Source organism: Corvus cornix, chromosome 4 (genome assembly GCF_000738735.6).
Source record: "Corvus cornix cornix isolate S_Up_H32 chromosome 4, ASM73873v5, whole genome shotgun sequence".
Taxonomy (NCBI): Eukaryota; Metazoa; Chordata; class Aves; order Passeriformes; family Corvidae; genus Corvus; species Corvus cornix.
Window position 1 is genome coordinate 43,294,842 of NC_046334.1, and position 23,664 is coordinate 43,318,505.

General features: G+C 39.8%; 1 protein-coding gene across 1 annotated transcript; it reads left to right on the forward strand.

Annotated features, from left to right (window-relative positions):
- Positions 1 to 121: 121 nt before the first annotated feature.
- CNOT7 (CCR4-NOT transcription complex subunit 7) lies at positions 122 to 23,366 on the forward strand. The gene is made up of 7 exons (XM_039550539.1): positions 122 to 222; positions 813 to 1,019; positions 1,306 to 1,499; positions 4,396 to 4,557; positions 10,164 to 10,308; positions 18,779 to 18,889; positions 21,658 to 23,366. The coding sequence occupies exons 2-7, from the start codon at positions 903 to 905 to the stop codon at positions 21,784 to 21,786; spliced, it is 858 nt and encodes a 285-aa protein (XP_039406473.1). The 5' UTR covers positions 122 to 222; positions 813 to 902; the 3' UTR covers positions 21,787 to 23,366.
- Positions 23,367 to 23,664: the final 298 nt, after the last annotated feature.

Here is a 23,664-nt window from a genome sequence, read left to right on the forward strand (position 1 = left end):
CGCCGCGCGCCCGCGACCCGAGGGGCGGAGGGGCGGGGCGGAGGGAGCGGCGGCGCGGCCGGCGATTGGCCAGGCGGGAGAGGGGAAAGGCCGCGGCGCGCGGCGATGATGTAATGGCTTTGTGCGCGCGGCGGCGGCGCCGGGGGCAGCAGTGCTTCCTGCGGCTCGCGGGGGCCGCGCGGGGCCTCCCAGACCCGCCGCGGCCCGGCCGGAGCGCGAGGGGTGAGCGGGGGCGGGGCCGCGGGGAGCGGGCGGGGGCACCGGCACGGAGCCCTGCGGAGCCCCCGGGCTCTGCAGCTCCTCCGGGCGCTCCCGGGGCCTTTTACGCGCGCGGGGACCCGGCCGATCGTGTGTCGGTCTCCGCGCGCCGCTCGCTGGTTTAGCGCGGCCCTTGGGAGCTGGAGGAGCTGCTCCCGCCTCGGGAGGCCGGCGGCGGTGCCCCTGGGTTTGGCGTAACGCTGGTTTGCCGCTTCGTTCCCTGCTGCACGCAGCCCTGGGATCCGCAGGAACGCGCCCTTCCGAGCCGCGGGGCAGGAGCGCCTGGGGACCCGGGTGTCTCCGGTATCTGTGTCACTCGTGCGCCTCGCCGGCGTGCCGCCCTTGTGCGAGAAACAGTCGCTAACGAAACTGTAGGGTTTTAGTTTCTGGTGGTAATCTGAGCTCATGGAGCCGGAATTCTTGTGGTTTTCGTGGCTATGTTGCCCTGCTTTTATGAAATCTACAAGGATAAAACGTGGTTGTGGTGCTTAAACCTTTTTTTTCAGATACTCGAAGAGTAAAAACTTTCATGCTTTTCTTTCTTTCTCTCTTAGGCTAAAAAAATAAACAGCTGAAGTCCTCTTTATGAAACCGATCCTTAGTCAAGTATAACTTTTGATGTATGGTCTCTAAAGCCCCCCACTATGCCAGCAGCTACCGTAGACCATAGCCAAAGAATCTGTGAAGTTTGGGCTTGTAACTTGGATGAAGAGATGAAGAAAATTCGTCAAGTTATACGGAAGTATAACTATGTAGCTATGGTAAGTGGATGCTTGATGTCTGTCTAGCAAATTACTGCAAAAATCGTGACTTCAGTTGAAGTCAGTGAACTTGTTCGTCCTTTTAGATTGAAAGCATAAGGAAGTCTTAATGATGAATTAACGCTGTATGAACATCTGGATCCTAATCTTTTTTACTTTTTTAAAAGTTGAGTTTACACACAGTACTCTTCAGCTATGAAGTGGTTAGATAATATGTTTTATTGCAGAGGAGTAGTGTAAATCTAAATGGTTGTCATGTGTTCAAGTTATAATTCTGCTCTTGCAGGACACAGAATTTCCAGGAGTAGTTGCAAGGCCTATTGGAGAATTCAGAAGCAACGCAGACTATCAGTACCAACTCTTACGCTGCAATGTCGACTTGCTAAAAATAATTCAGCTAGGACTGACGTTTATGAATGAGCAAGGCGAATACCCTCCAGGAACTTCGACTTGGCAATTTAATTTTAAATTTAACTTGACGTAAGTGTTCAATTTCTGTGCTGCTAAACATACGTTTCTGGTCTACTGAAAATGTTTAAATACAATAGCAACTTTGTTATCTATCTGATGGGAATATTGGAATACCATAAATACTCACATGAGGAAAATTTTTATTGGCCAAATATGCTTTCTTTTCTCATTTCTGTGTAGTCTGTCTTGCTGTTGGTAATTTGGTCAAAAATGCTAAGCAGTTTTTAAAAAAAATTGTGAAAGGCATTTGTACTTAGTGCAAGAGTCAGCTCTGTGTTTTCATGTTTGGGGTTTCAGTGTGCTTGAGCCTTAACAGTTTAACTCTTCCTAGTTGTTATAGAAATTACATATTGTTTCTTTACATATTTTAAATGGAAAATACCAACACTTGAAGAAAAAAAAAAAGTAAAGTTACCGAAGTGATTAAAAAAGTATGTCAAACGTTATAATTCTGGATTATTTTGTCTCCAGTGTTGGTTAAAAAGCAAGCTGATTTTGACTATATTGGAATAATACCATGAACTTTATTTCATAATGTTATTTTTATCAGTGATAAAACTTTTTAACCATAAACCTCACTTTTTTAGGGGGATTAAACACTTACCTGGTCTCTAATTATATCTTTAGCTGCTGGTTGACAAAGTTACTAGTATCTTGATTTTAATTTTTTTTCCCCTGAAGTAACCATAATTGGTCTGATAGATTTTCATATGTTGAGTATTGAATATCAGGGCAAACACTTCTCACACACATAAGTGTGTTCAAGCCTTGGGGTTTTTGGCAGTTGTGTTACAAGTTGATAACTGGACAACTTTATATTCATGAGTTGAAACCACAGCCTACAAAGGAGGTTTAGAGAACAGACCTTTGTTTTTTCTGCAGATAAAATGACTCGTTTTCAGAGTAGTTGGGGTTGTTAAGAGGAAAACTGCTGCTGCCTCTCTGTGCTCTTTTAAACAAGTAGTGCTGTGGATTGTCACAAACCAGATTGGTCTGAGCAATGACATGTTCTGTCTAGTCTTGTGTGAATTGTCTCTTGAAAGAAAAGTAAGTGCAGATTTAATGTTTTGGTATCTCTGATCTTACCTGGCCATATGAATGCTGAGTGGAAGTTACCCATTTTCTTAAATAGAAGAATATATTAATCCTACTAATTATGGGAGAAAGAGGAGTGAATTAATAACTTCCAAACTGTGATCTATGAAGAAGAGCCTGTGCTACACTTTATTTATTTTCTGAGCTTCAAAGGTCTACTTAATATCAAACAACTTAAAAGTAGTTTTCCATCCATTTGTGCCAGATGCTGTAGAGATAAGGAAGCTTAGTAAGGCAAGATACAGGTAATCACCAAATTACCTTGTTACTAGTTGATGGATGGGGCAGGGGTGATTATAGAGAAATATAAGCTTGGTAAGTATTGTGTGAAAAATGAATATATATTTATTTGTTTTACATGGATGGACAACTTACTTATTTTTGTCTGTTTCTAAACATCCTTTTGGGACGTGGCACTGTGCCAAGGGTTCTCCTCCTAAAGCAAAACAGCTGTTGGTTGTTCCTAGAAGGTAAATTTTTGTGTGTGTGGTTCCAGCCAGGTCTTGTTTTTAGGGTGCTTTTGAAGAGCATAAATATTTCTCTAATCACACTATGCACCTGATTAGTGCAGAGCAGCAACTAGAATGAAACCCCCTTTTTGTTAAATGGTGTGTTAGTTTTGGATGGATTCTTTATGGAGATAGACAGGTGTTGAGAAGCTGATGCCTCAAAGCTGGAGAAGTAATGAGCAGCTGTGTGGGGAGGGAGGGAAAAAGATATAACACATCTTGAGGATGTATCTCTATGTTCTAAAGAATGATGACTTGCTATTAGGAGTAGGGAATATAGGTCTATGAATGTAATAGTCAAGTTTGATATATTGGTTGTCTTGTCTGGGGTTTTTTATGTTTGTTTGTTTTTTGTTTTGATTATTTTTATTAAAATTTAAAACTGTACACTGAAGAGACTTTGTGGAGTAGCATGTTGTGGATAGCAAAATGAATGTCATTTTCTAAGTAGATTTATGCTTGAATTATTTTATTTTTCTTTATTTAACCATTCTGTGTTTTTGTAACGATGATACAGATGAAACTTTAGGGGGATGATAAACTCCAAAACATGAATTTCAGCAGGAAATCCTTAAGACATCACAAAAAAAAAAAGTTGGTGTTAAAGGGAATAAACACAGAGGAAGGAGGGGATCAAACAAATCATAGAGAAATTTTTATTTCATCCTGTTAAATTTGAGGTCCAAAATAGGTTTTTAAAGTTGAAACAGGTTGTTTAGAAAGAAAAAGTTAGGTTACCTGAATTCTAAGGATTGACTAGATGGAGGAAGTATTCCATTTCTAATTTTATTGAGAAAGAAATTTTGATGAACATATGTCTAAACATCTATGTAAGCTGAAATCACAAAAAGCTTTTGGGAAATGTTATCCACAGGACTAACTCAGTACTGGGATCTGGAGTGTGTTGTTCATAGTTCTGTAATGTAATGTGTTAGTGCTTCAGCTGTTACATTTGATTTGTCACAATTCATTTAATTAATACAGATATTTTACCCAATAAGTTCCATAGATCCACTTTAGTCTGTAGGTTGCAAAAGAGTGGTTATAGGTAACTGGAAGGAGGAGGAGGAACTAATTTTTTAATGAAGGTGGTAAGAAGGGAGGTGTTTGGAATGGTGAAATGATAATGAAAGTTTTAAAAAAAAACCTTGAAAAATGGTTGGTTTTGTAATTAACCTGGAACAAAGTCAAATTGCTCCTGCTCTGTGCTAATGAAGTCTGTGGAACGAATAACAAAAAAGAAATGTTACCTCATTGAAGCTTGTAGATCTTGGAAATTTACTTTTCCTCTCTGTTTTTAGAGAAGATATGTATGCTCAGGACTCTATTGAACTGTTGACGACATCTGGTATCCAGTTTAAAAAGCATGAAGAAGAAGGAATTGAGACACAATACTTTGCAGAACTGCTTATGACATCAGGAGTTGTATTGTGTGAAGGAGTCAAGTGGCTTTCCTTTCATAGGTAAATTCTGCATGTTAAGTATTTGAGGTTTCAACCTCGGATTGGTGATTGAATTCTAGAGCTTGGATTTCACTTGTCCTGAGTTTAAGTGCTGTGTATGTAGCCTGTATCTTTGTCGGTAAGACTTAAAAAGTATTTCTGCTGTAATACCTCTAACACCATTTTTTTATTGGAAGAATAGAGGGGACAGGGGTTTTTACTGGTGTTTTTAGCTTTGGTGTTTACACAGTGACCAGAAAACTGAAGCTGAAAAACACGAAACTGTTAAGCCAGCAGGTGGCACTGTACACGTGCAAGTAGTAACAGAAACAATGCTAAAAGCAAACTATTCCTAAGCAATCCTTGAGGAAATATTGTTTGTTTCATGGAAGAGAATTATCAGTGAAGAGTTTTTTAATGCACTTTTAAATTTGTTGTAAATCTCCTGCTAATCTGGGCAGATGAAAATTACTCAGCTTGGAAGAAGATCCCTGATAAGCCTTATGCATATATTTTACTGCTTATTCCATCAATGGAATCAATCTCTCAAGTAGAAATAAGAAATGTGAGTGCTAAATCTCTATGAATCTGCCATGATATGAAAGATTTTTGAGTGTTAATACGATTTAACACTTTAAAACATATGCAGTAGTCATTGTTTAGCCAACTTATATGCCAGAATTTTTGCAAGCAACAGTGGCTTTAAAGGCTTATTGCTATGTAATGCCCTTGACTTGATGTCTTAAATGCTGGCTTCTAAGGAAGTCAGCAAGGTAAAGCAAATAAACAAGGCTGTAAGCAAACTAGTGTCAGCTAGAACACGCTTATCTTTTATGTTGTGTTGGTGGGTGGTATGTAAGTAATGAAATTATAAAAAAAATTCTTCATCTGTAAGTATTAGTAGTTGGAGAAGACAAAGTCACATGGAATTAGAGAAGTATTTATGCAATAAATGATCAGAAAAATAAGAATTGTTTTGGCAAGGAGTGTGTAGCAGTAAGTAGAAGGGTGCATATAAAGTTGTTGCAGAAATCATGGTTTTGATTTGCTTTGTAGAAGGAAGTGTTAGCCTGAGTTTCCAAAGGAGAGAGGTTTAAAAGAAAAGGCAGTAAACAAAGAAGGATCCTCTGAGCACAGTTGTCTCTTCCATCTTCCACTTACAGCTGTTTCAACTCACAGTACGACTCTAGTCCTACTCTTGCTATCTTGCTTCTACAGTAACGCCTTGGGGAAGAATATTGTAACAAGAATGCCATAAACTGGGTCAAAATAACTACAAAAGCCAAATTAGTAAAATAAGGTTTTTTCAGCTTCTTAAACACAGTATTAGGGCTCTTATGTGTGTATTTGTGATTTACACTTGACTACAGTAATATAACTTGGGTGGCTCAAGAGGAGGGGAGGCAGGTTATACATGTAACTGGTGCCTCAGCAGAGAATGCCATGTAGAAACAGCTTCAGCCTCAAACTGGTGTTTTTCCAATATTGCCTGATGACTAAGCACCCAGTATAAGGTATACCTGAGCAATTTCTACACTAGGAATTCTTTTTAGAGCGTAATTATATTTAGTGTGTGTGATTCCTGACTAATAGGCTGGTCGAAGTGTAGTGCAAGCCGTGTGCAGTAATGCCATTTTTCACTGGTGCGACTTATGAAGGGTTTTTGAAATGGCTTTATTGATAGAAGTCCAGTTTCATCTGTGCTAAAATGAGTTTCTGCTGTGGATTTCACTGAAAGTGTCTTTAGAAATCCTCTTAGGACAGCTGTTCAGCAAATGTTCATCAAACACAATTGTGTTTAAAAGCTTCTGTGCTTTTCCAGACCTTGTTGATATTATACTGAGCACAAAACCCTGGAGTAAGTGGGTTAAGTTCTGAGGAAACCAAAATTGCACAAAGCTATAGAAGAGTATGGGTCATATAAAATGTGTCACAAAAAATAGTGAGCAGCTGTTTCTAAATACATCTTTGATTGTGATTATGTTCTGTCAGTGGGAACTTAAGCAGCAGGGCAGTCAGTTGAAAATTTGTTCCATTTAGGCTCTCCACGCAGTAGGTCTTTGACTACTGATGAAGTTGGGCTTGGTAGTTGCTGACTCTGCTATTGCCTCTGTTTCCTTAAAATGCTTAAATTACTACTAACTCTTACAATTTGAGTCCCATAGTAAGTGGGCAGAAGGAATTACTCCTTTCTCAGAGTGTGATGTTATGGTTTGGTTTTCATTTTCCAGTCTTTGATTTCCTTGAACTTTTATGCAGTTTATTTCTAAGCTCTTCACTTCTCAAATAGTTCTCTTTGTGTGCTTTTTATCTCCGCATTTGATGTAGCTGCCTTGGCATCCTGACATGTTGGCAAATCTGTGTGGACCTGCAGTTCTGTCAGATAGGAGATAGGAGTGAAGAAATATTTTTACTGTCACCAGTTCTTGTGTATTGCAACTTCATAGACAACTTCATCAAATCTTGTGTGTGTGCATGTTAAAATGCATTTGAGTCAATGAGAGAGGAGGGGGAAGTCCTGAATTTATGATTTGTATCACAGTTAAAAGAGCTGTGAGTGCTTGTCACTCTAGCAGGGTAGGAAGGAACAGCTCAAATGCTGATTTTGTGGATGTTCAACTGACTGCTCTGCTGAAGCTTTGAGTGTCCACTTGCGTGCAGCCTCCTTTGTCTACCTATGGAGGGTCCGTGAAAACATGCTTTTTTGAAAACAAAAACCCAGATGTTTCTGGGATGCTGGAAAATTCCAAGCTAATGTGTTTCAATAATCATTTGTGTCTAACTGATTTTAGTAGGATTTAATCTGTTGGCTCTTTTCTGTTAGCGTTATAAAATGAACTAAAGCTTTCTCAGCGCTTGCAAGTTTTCATTTATTTCAGGGGCTTGGTGCTTGTGTAGAATTCATTGTTAATTGGCTATCTGAATTGTTTCTTGATAGTAAGGGAAAGAAATAGAGGCATGTTTCATCTTTACTCTTGTCTTGTTGCCTAGAGCTGTCCATATTCAGTGAAAAAACAAAACAAATGTCTGTAAGAGTGCTTGTGTTGTATAGCTCCACAGATTGTGTCTCACTTTGCTGAGCAATTTCAGATGATTATATTAGAAATGGTGCAAGTTTAAGGCAAGGAAGCCTATGTGCTTCAGGGTATAAACCAACCACTAATCACTGTTAGAGGATTAGAATAAAACTTCTTCAATTAGCAGGTAATTACATAATTGCTCACCATGGACTTTCTCAGCCTTCTCTTAGCACTCAGCAGTGGCCACTCAAAATTTGTTTTACTATCTTAGTCTTGAATTGGAGTGACAGGTTTTATGTCTGTAACCTTGGATCTGCTACAATCTCCAAATGAAAAAAGTATGTAATTCTCAATCAAAATTTCTATTTGTAATCACCTGCTCCCTCTCAATATGAATAGTAAAGGCATGTTGGCTTTTCTTTTCTTGAAGTACTTCCTTCTTTAAAGAGATTAGTTTCTTCTTTAAAGAAAAAACTTTTTTTTTGAAGGCAAGTCAAAAAACCTTTTTTTTGGAGTAGTACAAATATGGTGTTTTTCACTTTAAAAGTTTTGATATGTCTGTTACATTTGAACCTTCAGGATGATCAGTGTTGGGAATTCAGTGAGTTAATAAACTCTAGAGGAGTAAGTCTCCTTAATCCTGAACAGTGATTTTTTGCATCTTTTTGAACAGCCTTTTTTGCTAATGTGGCTTTTTCTTTTCTTTTTCTATAGACGGCTTTATGCTGATGCAGACTTTCCCACCACTTCCCTCCCCCTTCAAATGATCTAATAAAATTAGACTTCCAAGCTACTGTTTTGCCAAGTTTGCTACAGTTTTTACTTTGTAAGAGTCAACTTGAAATCTTTCTTCATATTTGGCTCCTTTGCTCCCTGGCCAGTGGCTGTTGCTGTGGAGATTGGAGGGTGGCCAGCACAGCTTCAAAGCGCCAGATGCAGTGCAGCATTTGTTCAACATGAAATTTCTGCTTAGAGCACTGGAAACCCCCATGGGAGATCTGTAATAGTCTATAGCTATTGTATATCTTGTATTAATGGACTTGTAGCAAACAGTCCACTTACTCCCAATATGTTCCAGGTTTTTCTACCCTCTGTCTAGAAATTAATAGTATAAAGATGGCAGAGATAACCTTATTGTATACAAAAGGTTCAAAAAGTAAACTTATTTGCATTGAGTGTGCAAGTTGAAGCCTTGAGCCTACATCAGAAGTCACTGCTCTTCTTCATGGATTCTAAATATCTGCAGGAGCAGTGGTATAGTGCTCTTAACTGATCTGTCTTTTCTATTGCTTATCTCACAATTAAAGATCCTGGTCAGTATTTACCAAATGGCAAAATTCTTGGTTTTGAGCCTGATCCTTGTGTAATCGAGAATGAACACAAAGTCTTAAACTGGAAATTTGGAGTGTGTAGTGGCCACCTGCTCACTTGAATCATCTCTCAGCTCTATGCTAAGGTTCCTTAAATAGAAGAACTGATGGAGCCTTCAGTAGAGGCAGCCTTGCTGTGTGTTTTCATCTTCTTTGTTAGTACAGGCATTTTTTAAATTGTATGTCAGTAAAATCTAGGAACTGATTTGATTAAATGAAAACTTAATAACATGGAAGGGAAAGTATCACTCCTCTGTTTAGTGCATATGTGCATGAGCAGTGCTGCAAGTACAAGGGATCAGAACAGATGAGATTCATGGTGAAGTCACAAATAATCTGGTTTGTAATCACTGCCATCCTAGGGAAAAGCATAACTAGTCATCACTGCTTTTTGTTTTGGTGTTCAGTCCTGCTTTAATACCTGACATCTGTCTTTCCTGTACTTAACCTTCTTGTTTCCTCTCATAACTCTTTGTAAAAGTACGCTGTTTCCCTCATTCTTCTTTCCTCTTCATTCAATTGAGCTATGGAGGAGGAAGCCTTTCCAAACTCTTCTCTCTACCATGTACCCACTATAATACCTCAGTTTCTTCTAACAAATAAGTACTGCTCAGTTATCTTGCTGCCTCCTGCAGACTTACATGAACACACAAAAATTTTTCCAGCTTACTCTCTCATGGCCTCCAGAAAGAGTAATAGTCTACAAGCTATTAAAAGTTTTTAGTTGTCTCTGTGCTGATTTAATTGGAAAAGTTGAAAGACACATCCTCTTCTTTGTTGCTGAGGGTTAAACTTTCCTCCAGGCATAAACATGCATTGGCTCTAGAAACTCATTAATCTTTTGGATTTCAGGAACTGTAGAAGTCTCTCTCTTTCTCAGTTTGTAGTGAGAAGCTCCAGTCTATGTGAAAGAAACCAGCTTAGGAGTCTTTCTGGTGGAAGTTCTTGTTATCAGATGAAGACTGGGCAGCCCTGCCTTATTTCGAGTTTTAGAGAAACTCCTGTAGGATCTTTTTGCGTCTTCACTTGGCCTCATTCAGACTAAATTAATATGTTTTCTCTGGAGTCTGCAATGGGGCCATTTCCATTGAAGTTTAGTTTTTTTCATAAAAGCTGGTCTTAATGGCACTGAATTCAAGCAGAATATCCTGTCAATGTGCAATGAAGTTTTGATAATGGAAGTGAGAAGGATGCTTCTAAATTACTTGCTTATATTGTTTTTGTTATTAATTTGCAGCGGATATGACTTTGGCTATCTAATCAAAATCCTGACAAACTCCAATTTACCTGAGGAAGAGCTGGACTTCTTTGAGATACTGCGGTTGTTTTTCCCTGTCATCTATGATGTAAAATATCTCATGAAGAGTTGCAAAAATCTGAAGGTAAGTAATCTGTTAATGGTTTGGAACAAATTTGGAGACAGAGTACCTCATGCTTAAAAATACTTTCTCTATTTTTATTGTCTGGTTTTGCTTTGATGGTACATATTAAGCATTGCTGTCTCAAGCTTTACATATTTAATATTAAAGGCATTGTTAGAAGCAGGCAGGACAACAAACCAATTTTTATAATTCCTTACCAGTTAAAAATACCATGTTGGAACTGTATTTACATTACTTTAATGATAGATGATAAACCCATGTTTGGAATTAATTCTTCATTTCCTTAGCCATGAGAATTGATGGGTCTCATATACTCTTATTTCCTCATTGTGCAGTCCACTAAAGGACTTCAGATACCTAGGCAAAGGTATTTGCAAGGAGATGATGTGTAAGTGTCTTGGGAAGAGAAATGAAGTGAAGAATGTTTCAGATGGCCCCATAAGCAAAGATAAACAACAGCATATGTTCAGGGACAACATGTGACTTCTAGGAAAAAAAAAAGAAATAGAAACCAGTGTCTCATGTCAGGCCAGTGGGGCTGCTAATTGGCTTACTCTTTTAGGCATAAAGTTTGGATACCTTATTGGACTGGAGAATGAGTGGGAACTGGAGCTAAGTGTATGAAGGGGGAGACAGCAAGCGAAAGAAATATACTAAAGGCAGTGTTAACAGCTTTACTTGCCAAAGAGCTGTTAATAGTGTGGACTGCTGCTGGAGTGAGGTGCATCACTCATCTGAGGCAATTGATGATTTGTTGGTTTTATGGAAAGTAATTTAACTCTAGGCTTTCTTAATGAAAACCTGCAGGAAGAAGAGAACACTCACCTTAGTAAAACCAAATCCTAACTAAGGAATGGCTTTCCACTTCATCGTGCTGAACTACTGATCTGTGTGCTGTTATTAGTCCTCTGTTTTTTTCTGAGATGAACTAGCAGAGTGTGTCACTTTGAGTAGTAGCCTACTTTTGTGGGAAGTAAATCGTGTGAATCCTTTGTTAATCAAATTAATGTTGAAAATGTAGATGACCCTTCCAATTAGTAAGAAAAGTGTACTTATTTGTGTTCATATACAGTTGTTATTGGTATAATCATCTGGGCAATTGGCTGTGTATTAGAGGACATCTTAAAAACACTTCTTCTCCACAGAGGCCAGGAGCAAAAATTAAATGCTCCTAAACTTTAGGAAGCTTAAATTGGGGGTGGGGGAGCCCTTCTCAAAATGTCCTCACTTTCTCCCTCCCAGTGAAGCGAAGTAGAGCATCTGGTGCCTATCTGGTGACACAACGCAAGAACAGAATGTATGTTCCAAATTGAGTGACATAGAAAAGGTGACAAATTGATGTTCCATGTCACCATTCAGAGGTGACATTCCCAGTGGGCTTGGGAAAGAGGGTATTGTAGTTTCTGACATAATTAAGGCATAGTTGTGTGTAACCTGCATTGTTTAGAGACACTAAGATTTTTTTGGAAGACAAGAAGAACCTTCACAGGTCTTATTTTGGCAAACCATAAGAACAAGGGTGATTTTTTTTTTTTTCAGAGCTGAATATGTAGGTCAGCTTTCCTGCAGTAAATTTTGATCCACTCACCTAACCTGCAGACTGATAGTGACAACAGGGGAAGGGAAATGGACTATCTTACCCCTCTATACTTACCAGTGATGAAATTATGGTGGACTTGAACTGTACTGAGAGAAGCTGCCTGAAACAAATTACTAAACATTCAGTGTTGTAACTCTAAAAACGCATATGCTGTCTCCTAATGTGTGTCACTTTCAATCTTTATTAAATTGCAGTGAACTGAACAGCTGTGCAGGTGTCTTTTATTGACTTGTCTAAGTTATTTTTTGTATGATAGTCACTGATCTGCTGTAGGTCCACCACTCTCTGCCCCTACACACCCAAGAAAGATTCTTGGCATTGGAAAGAGAAATAGGCTTCAGAATTGGAAATCTGTTTGATGCCTTTTTTGTGGAGTTAAGTACTCTGTGAATGTGCAGTATGTTATTATGACTTTACTGGTATGCAGATTGAGAGTTGAGATATTAATGTACTATAGGTTAAACTCTTGCTTATTGTCTAAAAATCTTTTTATGTAGACAATTCTAAACCTTTTGATAGTAGTGGCAATCCTAAATAATGTAGATTGGTAGACCTTGTTGGAAACTTGATTTTAATTTTAATTCATACAGAACAATAAGCTCTGGGACTGCCGTGAAGTGAGAGTTTGAAGTAGATTTGCTGTTGACCGTGGCTGTGTGATTCTGTAAATTATTCTGTGGCCTTTTTCTTGGAAGGTTGATACTCTGAAAATTTGGAAAGAATTCATCCTTCTCCAAGAGAGAAGCATACCTATCTGGAGTGCAAAAGGCTTACCTGAAAGAGAATCTCAATAACCTATTTTTTTTCTTTTCTGTCCAGCCAGGACAGGGTGAGTTTTTGCAGTAGCCAGGATGGGGCATAGCTAGGACATGGAGGTCCTTCTGTGACATCTCACATCATTTTCTGGGTATGGGGGTAGCGCTGGCTTCTGGGTTAGGGTAGTGTGGTAGAGGGAGTGATCAGGTATTGTCAGGGGTTTCTGTGGGTGAGCAATAATGTTTATTTTCTTGCACACTCTATCATTAGTATTGTTGCTATTTCTGTTTGTTTTCTTATCTCGCTGCTGTTTTCCAGTAAATTGTTCATATCTCAACCCATGATCTTCCCTTTTTGTGCCTCCAGTTCTTCTCTCCAGTCTGCCACAGGAGAGGGGCAGGGAGAGGGGGGGAGTAAGTGAGTGGCACAGTGTAGTTTGAAGTGGTTTCAGTGGGAACACTAAATTCGAGAATACCATTCCTAAACCATGACAGCCTTACTTGGCACCCAGTGTGGGGCATGAAGGGTTGAGATCTGACCAGAGAAGGTTGGAAACAAATTTCATCTGAGCATTAGGTCTATTGGATTCAGAACCAATGGCTGCAATGTTGCTTGGTCTGTTTGTGTGAGTGTGCTACCTAACCCTGTGTATGTTTCTATATATGTACTATGTGCCCGTCAGGGTGCTCTTTTTCAGATCAAGATTGCTTTGTTGATGTATTGTGGGTTATTAGTTTATGACATGATAACATCAAGGGCAATGATGTTATGTTGGGATGTGTATTCAGTGCTATTCTCCCACCCTTACCTTGGGCGCTACCTCTGGGAGTCCATTACTAATTTTATCTAGTCTGAGAGGAGGACAGGAGAGGATAGCTTTCCCCAGCTTTTCATTACCTTTTTCTCCTTCAGGCCTGTTAGAATAACTTTTGAGAATTTGGAATTTCCTTTGGATGTTAAGGAAAACATGCTCTTGTTTTTATATCAGCTATGTCTCTTCAGTGTGGTCTAAACCATGTACTGACCATGTCTATTTAGGACACCATGTCTATTTAGGACAGAGATTTCTGGGAAGGTCAATCAGAGATCTGTCCTGAGGGAGGATAGTCATGAATAGCATGGAATGTGGAATAAAATGGGCCATTTTTTGGGAAAATTCTCTCCTCCAGTGGTTTGAGAGTATCACTACAGGACCCTGATAAAGTGACAGAATATTTGCAAGAAGAATGCCGTGGCAACTCCATAAAGAATCAACTTGTTCAAGTGTGCTGGCCCCTGGCTGCTCTTTACTGGACATAGTTCAATGCTAGACAGAACCCGTAGGGGAGGAGGAGGAAAGCAGATCAACAGGCACTGTGACCACTCAAACTTAAGCTGAACTAGAAGAACAATTTGTGCTGGTAACAGTCACACCTGCACAGAAAAAGAAATTCAGGACCAAATCAGTTTGCATAGTGAGGGATAAATAGGAAGTCAAACTCTCACAACAGGAGGAAGAGGCAGGGCCAGAGATAATCACTCAATTCTTATCCCTGGGTGAGCTAAGTGGAAAGATTTCAGCTGCCAGTCATGAAAGTTCCTGGTGAGCTGGCTGCTCTGACACTGGAATATCATGGCCCATGATATGAAACTAGATGGTAGTGAAGCCAAGCAACTGGTCTCCCTATCCTGGTGGGGATTTGGGAAGAGGACAGAAGCTCTCAGCATCTGGAGGAGACTTCTGTCAAGTGTGAGAGAAAGGTATTCTCTCATGGATGATCTAGTGGTGTGCCCAAGCAGGTGCAATGGCATGGAGAAAGATATCCAGTACCTGAGAGAATTAGTTGTGCTGGAGGTGATCTGTAAGGATTCAAATAAGGAGTCCCCTGTAGATCCAGATAAGGTCCATTGTACACAATCCATGTGGCAGAAGTTTGTACGGAGCACTCCATTGTCATTCGCCAACTCATTGGCATTGATGTCAATGGAAGAAGGAGAAAAAGCAGTGCTTCAGGTGACTATCTGCCGCCAGTAATATGAAGATCATCTCTTTTCCCCCTTACCAACCTGCTCCTTGGCTGTGGAAAGACAGATTCAAAAGACTTGAGCAAACTGGAGAGATGTCCCATGCCCCGCCAGTATGGACCAGAGTGTCTGCTATTGGGAGCAAGTGCCCGCCTGCTCAAGAGAGAGGGGTACGCATCACAAGGTAACCTGTGGTTTTACCTGTGTGACCACGGAGAGGACATGAGGAAGTGGGATGAGAAACCCACCTCTGCCCTAGCAGCATGGGTACATGAGTTGAGAGGAAGAACAGCCACCACAGGAAATTCTTCAAGGATAAATGCTGCTCCAGTTTCCAGTGGGCAAGTCCTCAGAATAGAAGGGCTGATGTTAGTTCTGATCCTCTCAAAGAGACCTCCAGTTCATATTGACAAGTAACCCACATGTACTATGACCACAACCAGTGAGGTGGAGGAAAGAGACAACTGGATCTATTGGACTGTGTGGATCCGATAGCCTGGCGCATCAGACTCAGGAGATTATATAAGGCTTTAGTTGATGCCAGCACCAAATATACCCTGGTGGCATCAAGACAGTAAGGGCAGAATCCGTTTCTATTTCTGGGGTAACAGGTGGATCCCAACAGCTGACTGTACTGGAAGCTGAAGTGAGCCTGACTGGGAGTGGTGGTGACAAAAATGCCGCATTGTGACTGGCCCAGATGCTCTGTGCATCCTTGGCATAGATTACCTCAGGACCCAGAAGGGCATTGTTGGGCTTTTGGGATAGCAGCTGTGGAGACAGAGGAAATTAAACAGCTGAATACCTTGCCTAGTTTCTCAGAGGACCCTTCTGCTTTGGGACTGCTGAGGGTCAAAAAACAACAGGTACCAATCACAAAGTGATGCACAGCAGTGCACCGTCAACAATTCTGCACTGACCGGCACTCCGTGACCTCCATCCATGAGATAATTCGTGAACTGGAGAGCCAAGGAGTGGTCAGCACGACTCGCTCACCCTTTAATAATCCTGTATGGCCTATTGAGAGTGGACTATCATGGCCTGAATAAAGTCACATCACCACTAAGTGCCACTGTGCCGGATATGCTGAAACTTCAGTATGAACTGGAGTCGAAGGCAGCAAAGTGATACCACCACCGATATTGCTAATGCATTTTTTCCCATTCCTTTGGCAGCAGAGTGCAGGCCAGAGTTTGCTTTCACCTGGAGAAGCATCCAGTACACCTGGGTCTAACTGGCCCAGGAGTGGAAACAAAGCCCCACCATTTGTCATGGACCGATCCAGACTGCACTGGAAAAGGGCAAGGCTCCAAGAACACTTGCAGTACATCGATGACATCGTTGTATGGGGAAACATGATAGAGGGGGTTTTTGATAAAGGGGAGAAAATAAACCAGATCGTTTTGAAGGCTGGTTTTGCCATAAAGCAAAGTCAGGTCAAGGGATCTGCCCAGGAAATTTAGTTTTTAGGAGGAAAATGGCGAGATGGATGTCATTAGATTCCAGTGGGTATGGTCAACAACATAGCAGGTAGATCCCCACCAACCAGCAAGAAAGAAACACAGGCTTTCCTAGGTGCTGGGGGTTTTTGGTGAATGCATATTTCAGATTACCATCAGATTGTAAATCCTCTGTATCAAGTGACCCAGGAGAAGAATGATTTCAAGTTGGGTCCTGAACAACAACAAGCTTTTGAACAAATTAAATGGGAGATTGTTCATCCAGTAGCCCTTAGGCCAGTCTGGTGTTTCACACCGGACAAGGTATGAAATACGTGCTCAGCTGGGGAGAATGGTCCTCCCTGGAGCCTCTGGCAGAAGGGACCTGGAGAAACTTGAGGCTGACCTCTGGGTTCTGGGGTTGGGGATACCAAGGATTGGAGGCCTGCTACACCCCAATTGAAAAAGAAATCCTGGTATCTTAAGGAGGCGTTTGAGCTGCCGCAGAAGTGATTGGCACCAAAGCGCAGCTCCTTTTGGCACCCCAACTACCAGTGCTGGTCTGGATGTTCAAAGGGAAAGTCCCTTCCACGCATCATGCGACTGATATCAAAAATAGCCTCATAGACACCTGGGCCAGAGAGTGTGGTACGGAGTAGGTGTATCATATTTCCTATCATGCACCAGCCTCTGGGAAGATTAAATGGTACAGTGGACTGTTAAAAACATTGAAAGCAATGGGTGGTGGAACCTTCTAACAGTGGACTCTACATTAAGCAGAGGCCACCTGGTTAGTTAACACCCAAAGTTCCACCAGTTGAGCTGGCCTTGCCCAATCAAAACTTCCACATACCACAGAAGGGGATAAATCTCCATTGTGCATTTGAGCAACATGTTAGGGAGGACAGTTTGGATTAGTCCTGCCTCAAGCAAAGGCAAACCCATCCATGAGATTGTTTTTACTCAAGGACCTGGGTGCACATTCCCCACAGAGTGATGGGGAAATGTGATATGTACCTCAAAGGGATTTGATTTTTGGGTAAGAACAGTTTGTAATGTTGCATTGTATAATATTGGTTGCTGAATGCCACTGCCACTGTATGCCATAACTGCTGTGGCCAGTGAGTACGGAGTGGTCCAGATACACTGCTTCTGAGCTTCTGATGCAGTTTGCAATGAGCTGACAGCACACCAGCCCTCCTACCCTGGAAGGCATCTAGGATAGATAAAACCCACAATAATGGACTAAATTAACAGGCGTCTCAGAGGGAAGGCCATTGACTATGGAAATTACACCTGTGCTTGTGTGCACGTATATGTGTATATAGTTGGAAGTTATAAGATTTGAACATGACATAGATAATATAGAACAGGGGATGGATAATGTCCTGGTTCCAGCCAGGACAGGGTGAATTTTTGTAGTAGCCAGGATGGGGCATGGCTAGGACCTGGAGATGCTTCTGTGACACCTCACATCATTTTCTGGGTATGGGGGAAGGGCTGGCTTCCAGGTCAGGGTAGTGAGGTGGAGGGAGTGATCAGGTATTGTTGGGTGTTTTTCTGCTGCTCAAGACAGACTAAAACTAGCTATAGCAGTACTAGGTTTTCATGTTAGTTTGTAGGTGTTATTTGGGAATGTTATTATTGAAGCTTCTATCTTTTTAAACAAAAACCTGGACCCAAATCTGTTGCTCTGAGATTCACAGGAATTTTCATAATGTATGATCTGATTTTCAGTTTGGACTCCTTTATAGCTCTATGAGTTTTAATTTTGACTGTTATGCTTTTGCCTCTTATTGCTTCCCTTCCTGTACTTCAAACAGGTTAAGAGTGCAAGGGAAGGTGAACTCTAGGCATACTTTATTTAAAAGCATTGCTTCTGTGCAACATTTTTGCCTTGCAAAGCTTATGGCTGCACTAAGGATTCTATCTTTTTTTTTTTTTTCTTTTTAATCTTTCTAGATCTTTAAGAATGTGCATGTGCTTTAGTCTTGCTAGTAGCTTTATAGCTTAATGAATTAAAAAAGGCATTTTTTTACTATCATGTGCTCACAGCATTAAAAGATTGTGGTTACAGTATTACATGTCTGTCCTTCTCCTGATCAGTGTTACCTATGTAAAACCAAACCAAATTCTGACAGCTTTGCTCTCACATGTAGAAGCAATTACTATTTTGGAGAGGACACTAAAGTGATGTTTATTTAGTCACTTTGCAGTTAAGGGGATAGTTTTTCACATAAGTTTATTGAGAAGAAAATTTCTTTCAAAACTGGAGAAATTTACCTTTTAGAGAAGATGGATTTGCAGCTTTGGTGTGTTCTCTACAGGTTCATAGTCTGTCCTTTTAAAGCATTGTGTCAACAGTAATCTTGAAGGGATTGTTAAGTAATGACATCTGGTTACTGGAAAAGCTGGAACATAAGGAGTACTAGTTTTGTTGGTTGCAGATACTGCTTTATTTAGTCAATACTGACACAGAATATTGATACTGTTTGATACCGAAGGTTTGATTCTCCCGGTATGCATTTATCTAGTATAATGACTGTTTCAACTACTGTGCAGATACTAAAATATGCCTGTATAGCCTGTGTAAAAGACTTTCCCAAATATAGCTGTTTAGTTTTCTAATTTAAATTTTTTCAGCATTCAACAAAAATGTTTTCTTTTTCAGGGTGGATTACAAGAAGTGGCTGAGCAGTTAGAGCTGGAAAGGATAGGACCACAGCATCAGGCAGGATCCGATTCTTTACTCACAGGAATGGCCTTTTTCAAAATGAGAGAAGTAAGTGAATATACTGTTTTTATTTCCATGATAGTAATGTGCTGTGATAGTCTCATGGAATTCTGGTAAGTCTGTGGTATTTTAAGGAGGTCTCTGAGGGGTCTCAGGGGTCAATCTTTTCTTCACAAAAATGAGACCATCTGTATTTTCCCCCAAGTAAGTGTGAACCAGCCTTACTGATTCCCTGCTTTGCTGCTTTGAGTGAGTATTTCTTCCCAATTCCAGCCTAGGCCCGACTTTTGGATTTTTTTGTGAAGTTTTGGGGTGTTTTTTTCTTCACCTGTTTTGCAGAGTGCCTTTTTTTAGGTGGCTGCTGCAGTGAGTTAAGAACTGCTGAAGCCAGACTCTTTTCTGGGCGACTGTACTCAAGCCAATGGTTTTTTTTGGGTTTTTCTGAGCTTTTGCTCAGTGTAATATCTAGCTGGTATGTACTGCTGCTTGTGGCAGGCTGGGAGGTGGAGAAGGAGTGTTAACTAACCACTTCTAGCTAAACTTTCAGGCTAGAGGTATATGAAATAATGACTTACAGGCTGCTTTGGAGATTTTACATGCATTTCTTTTTCCTCACCATTGAGTGAAACAAAGTTTAACTAAGGTTCTAAAAGATTATATACTGGTCAGTTAATTCAAAGTTTACAGCAAGGACAGTCAGGTCTTACAAGTTTCACATTTCCTTGCTACTTGTCTGCATACAACAGGAAAATATTAGGATATTTTGCATTAGCAGAACAATCAAATAGTCAAACAGGCCTTTTCTGGAAAGCAGTTGCACTGAACAAATGCTAGTGCATCAGAACGTGGCATTCTTCCAGCCATTCAGTGTCATTTACTATGTCAAAATAGATGACAATATCAAACCTTAGCTTTTAATCATGGTAAGTACTATCTGCTGAAGTCCACCTTCTGGAATCCAGCCTTTTGTATGAAGGAGCAAATGGCCACAAGATTGTGACAAATATTAGTGACACAGCAGGTGAATAATAAAGAATGATGGTTTAAGCTGGTTTGCTCATCCTAACACTCTGTTCTGCCTCTGCTGGAACTGTTACAGTTGTCAAGCAGGTCATGGGCTACAGATGCAATAAAAAGGATTACAATTCTGGTATGGCCCAAACCCAGACAGCTACCTGCTGTCTGCCCTGTATTGTTAAACTTTCACTCTTGAATTTGAAGCAAAATCCAAAGCAAAGAAAGGGAATCATATGATAATCATGCTTAAGATACAGCCTTTCGAGCTAGTTTTCTAGAGTAAAGGTTCAATCAAACCTATGATAGTTTTTTTTTAATGAGATGCAGTTTGTGTTAAGTGGCAAACAGGTTGAATTTATTTAATAAAAGCTTTTACCAGAAGTAAAAATCACTGAGGGTTTTTCAGTGCAACACGCTTGCGTAATTAAGTCAACAGACATGGACTGATAATGATTTTTTTTTTTCCTCAGTACTTATAAATACTCTGCAAATACAGCAGTTCTAAATAAGAACACAGTAGTAAGCAGAGAGAAATACATTTAATGTAGATTTTTAAAGCCTTTTCAGCAGAATTCAGTGTTTAAAAATATATTTCTGAGTAAAAAGACTTTATGGTGCTTTTAGAGGTGCAGCATCTTGTTACTAATTGCTGTGAAGGAGATGGAACTTGGTTGCTGGGTCTTGGAGTGCCAGCCAAAAAAGTTACTGATCCTCTTCTTTCCATCAGGAATACTTAAATAACAATACTACAGGAGTAGAGTTGTTGTTTTGGGCTTTTCCTACCTGTTTTATTTCATTAAGAATTGCTGGGGACTGTAAAACTTTATAATTAAAGTCTCTGATTCTTAGAGTACAGAACTTTCCATCCTGACTGTGCTGCAAAAAGCAAAGCTTGAAGGGAGAAGTTTTGAGCTGTGTGGTATATACAGGCTTCCATGTTTAGATGGTGTATTGCACCCATTCTGTTCCTGCAGACTTCTGCTTGTCTTAGATTTCTGATATTGGTGATGACTCAGAATGTGGACCACTGGGGTGTCCAGGATTGCTGTGAAGGTTTTAGGGTAAACAATGTTCGTGTGCGTGTGTCTTCTTATTTTTGGAAGACAATTTGTCATTTTGTGCTTGAAAACCTAAGTCTGAAAGGCTGAGTATCAGAATATCATAGTGTTTGTCTTCCACTGAAAGGTTCCATTTGCAATTTAGACTTGTAATGTGTAAATGCAGTCTTGGTACAAAATTTTGCTGTTCCTCATTAAATGACATCCTGCTCTGTGAGGAGCTGAAAATGCACCTTTCTGCATTTCTCTAAACTCAGTAATGGGTTTTATGGTCATCTTCCCCACCCCCAAACCTATATAATATCTCTATTTCAAGACAGAGTATGGTGAAAACTTCACACTAAGGAGAGGTAAGGGAATGGGCACTGATGATGGAAGCTAAGCATATGCTTGTTGTAAGAAGCACCACAGAAATCAGGTGGAGAAATACATTTGTTGTACTTGCATATGAGTGATGACTAATATACAAAATTGTGAAAACATTGCATTTGGCCATTTAACTGGGAGAGGTGCACAGGAAGACTAATTGTATTTCTTGACAGATTTAAATAATTGTGTCAAATAGCACATTGGGATAATGTGTTGAGATTAAGTGTGTTATTATACTAATTATATCATTTTTTGCACCTTGGGATTTGATACCTTATTTTAAAAGAAAGTAATTTTAAAGCCTTTCTAAAGTTCTGTTGAAACCAAACCTTTTCTTTTGCAATAATTCATGTCTCTCTTTTAACTTTTTAGATGTTCTTCGAAGATCACATTGACGATGCCAAATACTGTGGCCACTTATACGGTCTTGGTTCGGGGTCATCTTATGTACAAAATGGCACAGGAAACGCTTATGAAGAAGAAGCCAACAAACAGTCATGACATGAAATGAAAGGCCGTCTTTTTGACCTCCACATGCTTGTATATAGGTTTTATCTCTGGTTGAACCCCTTGGACAATTAAGGCTTTCCCCCCCCCCCTTTCTCAGCACACTTTCTTTTCTGCCTTTCTATGTACTAAACTTGACTGTTCCTATCACAGGTTTTGATCTTAATATTGATACGTAAAATTTTCTGGGTTACATTTTGGCCTCTTAACAAGCCTGTTTGTAAAGAAGCATGTATAGGATCAGTGTGGCAGAGAGAAGGGGAAAGTTGAATCATGAGTATTCTGGTAAACCTACCTACATTGTTATTCCAGTTGTCTTTCCCGTCCCTTCTCTAAATTAATTGGCTCTGATTATAACTAACTTCCCCCTTTATGTCTGTTCCTTCCAGTATGCAGGCGTTTTAGCTATTCAAGATTGTGGACCATCAAATTTGCACTTTAGAGAGCGACTGTGACTCAGATCCTCTGTTTTATTTGAAGTTTGTTTTGGTTTTTTTCTTTTGCCCTCAGCTAGAAAACAATCACCTGCCAAGTTCAGCAGCTTCAAGCTGTATTTCCTTGGTATCTCAACCCACACAACGGGACTTATTTGCTGCATAATCTCCATTTATTCAAGCAAAACAAACTACTGAAATCATAGTAATTGCTCTTACTTTACTAGTGCTCGGTCATCTTCCAACACATCCTGCACATGTCAACTGCTGGTTGGCCTGCTGCTTTAAAACCGCTCTGTGATGGGGGAAAGAGGCTTGAAAAAACAGCTTTACACCCTTCAGGAAAAGAACAGCTATGAGTTTAGCCTTTTTGCCATTAAGCTGAGAGTTGAAGGATATTGGAAAAGTGGGAGTCTTGTAATGGCACACTTCCCTTGATTAACCTCGTGGCTTTTATTCTAGTAATGTACACCTCAGATATTTTTTATGGAAGTCATATTTATTATGTACTTGATTTCATGATTTTTGTAAGTCAGTTTAGTTGAAGATAAACCCCAAAGATCTGAAAAAATAGTATTTAATTGAATTATTGAATTTGAAGGACAATTAAATCATGCTTTTTTGTAGTTGTTACAAAGACAGATGTTACAGATATTTGTTGTAAGACAACAAAATATAAATAACTTACAGCTAATAAAGTTACCTGAGGAGTGTAATGCTAGTTTATTTTTGAGTATATCTTACAATATATTTTAGATATATTGTTTTAAAGGACCCTAAAGTATGTTCTTAACTCTGCATAGCCTATATACAGAGCAGTTGTGCAGGAAGGATTTTTGGTATTGAATAGCTAAATACTAGCCTGAAATGATGGAATGCGTGACATTGTGTGTCTGTGCGTGTGCGCGCGTACGTGTGTTTGACACGGAAATCAATGGCAGGAAAATCTCCAAATGTTCACCAATTACTCTGTTTTATCTTGTACTTAAAAGCAAAAAATCAAACACCTTTTTCTCATTGAATTATGATGATGTAACTGGGCGGTCCTTTTTAAACAAGTAATTTGCATAACAGAGGGTATTTGTTTTTAAAGCTTTTGTAAATAAAGGCCTAAGAAATGTTTTCTTACATAACAACAGACTGGTGGTTTTGTTGCAAAATTTTTCCTGGAATGTGATTATTTAGTCAGTTCAGCTCTGTTTTCTTAGGCATGATAGTTCTCTTCTACGTGCTTATAAAGGGATCTAACTTGCTGCTCCCTGACTGATTCCACATTCAGAGCAGAATTGTGTTCATGTGTTTCCAGTCATTTAATTCTTACTGTCCTGAATTGCAAGAGTGGTGATTGCAATTTACTTCTGAGGCATCCTAATCCCATTAGTAATTTTATATCATTATGCATTAGATGATGGTGACTTGTTTTAACTTCAGTTGTCTT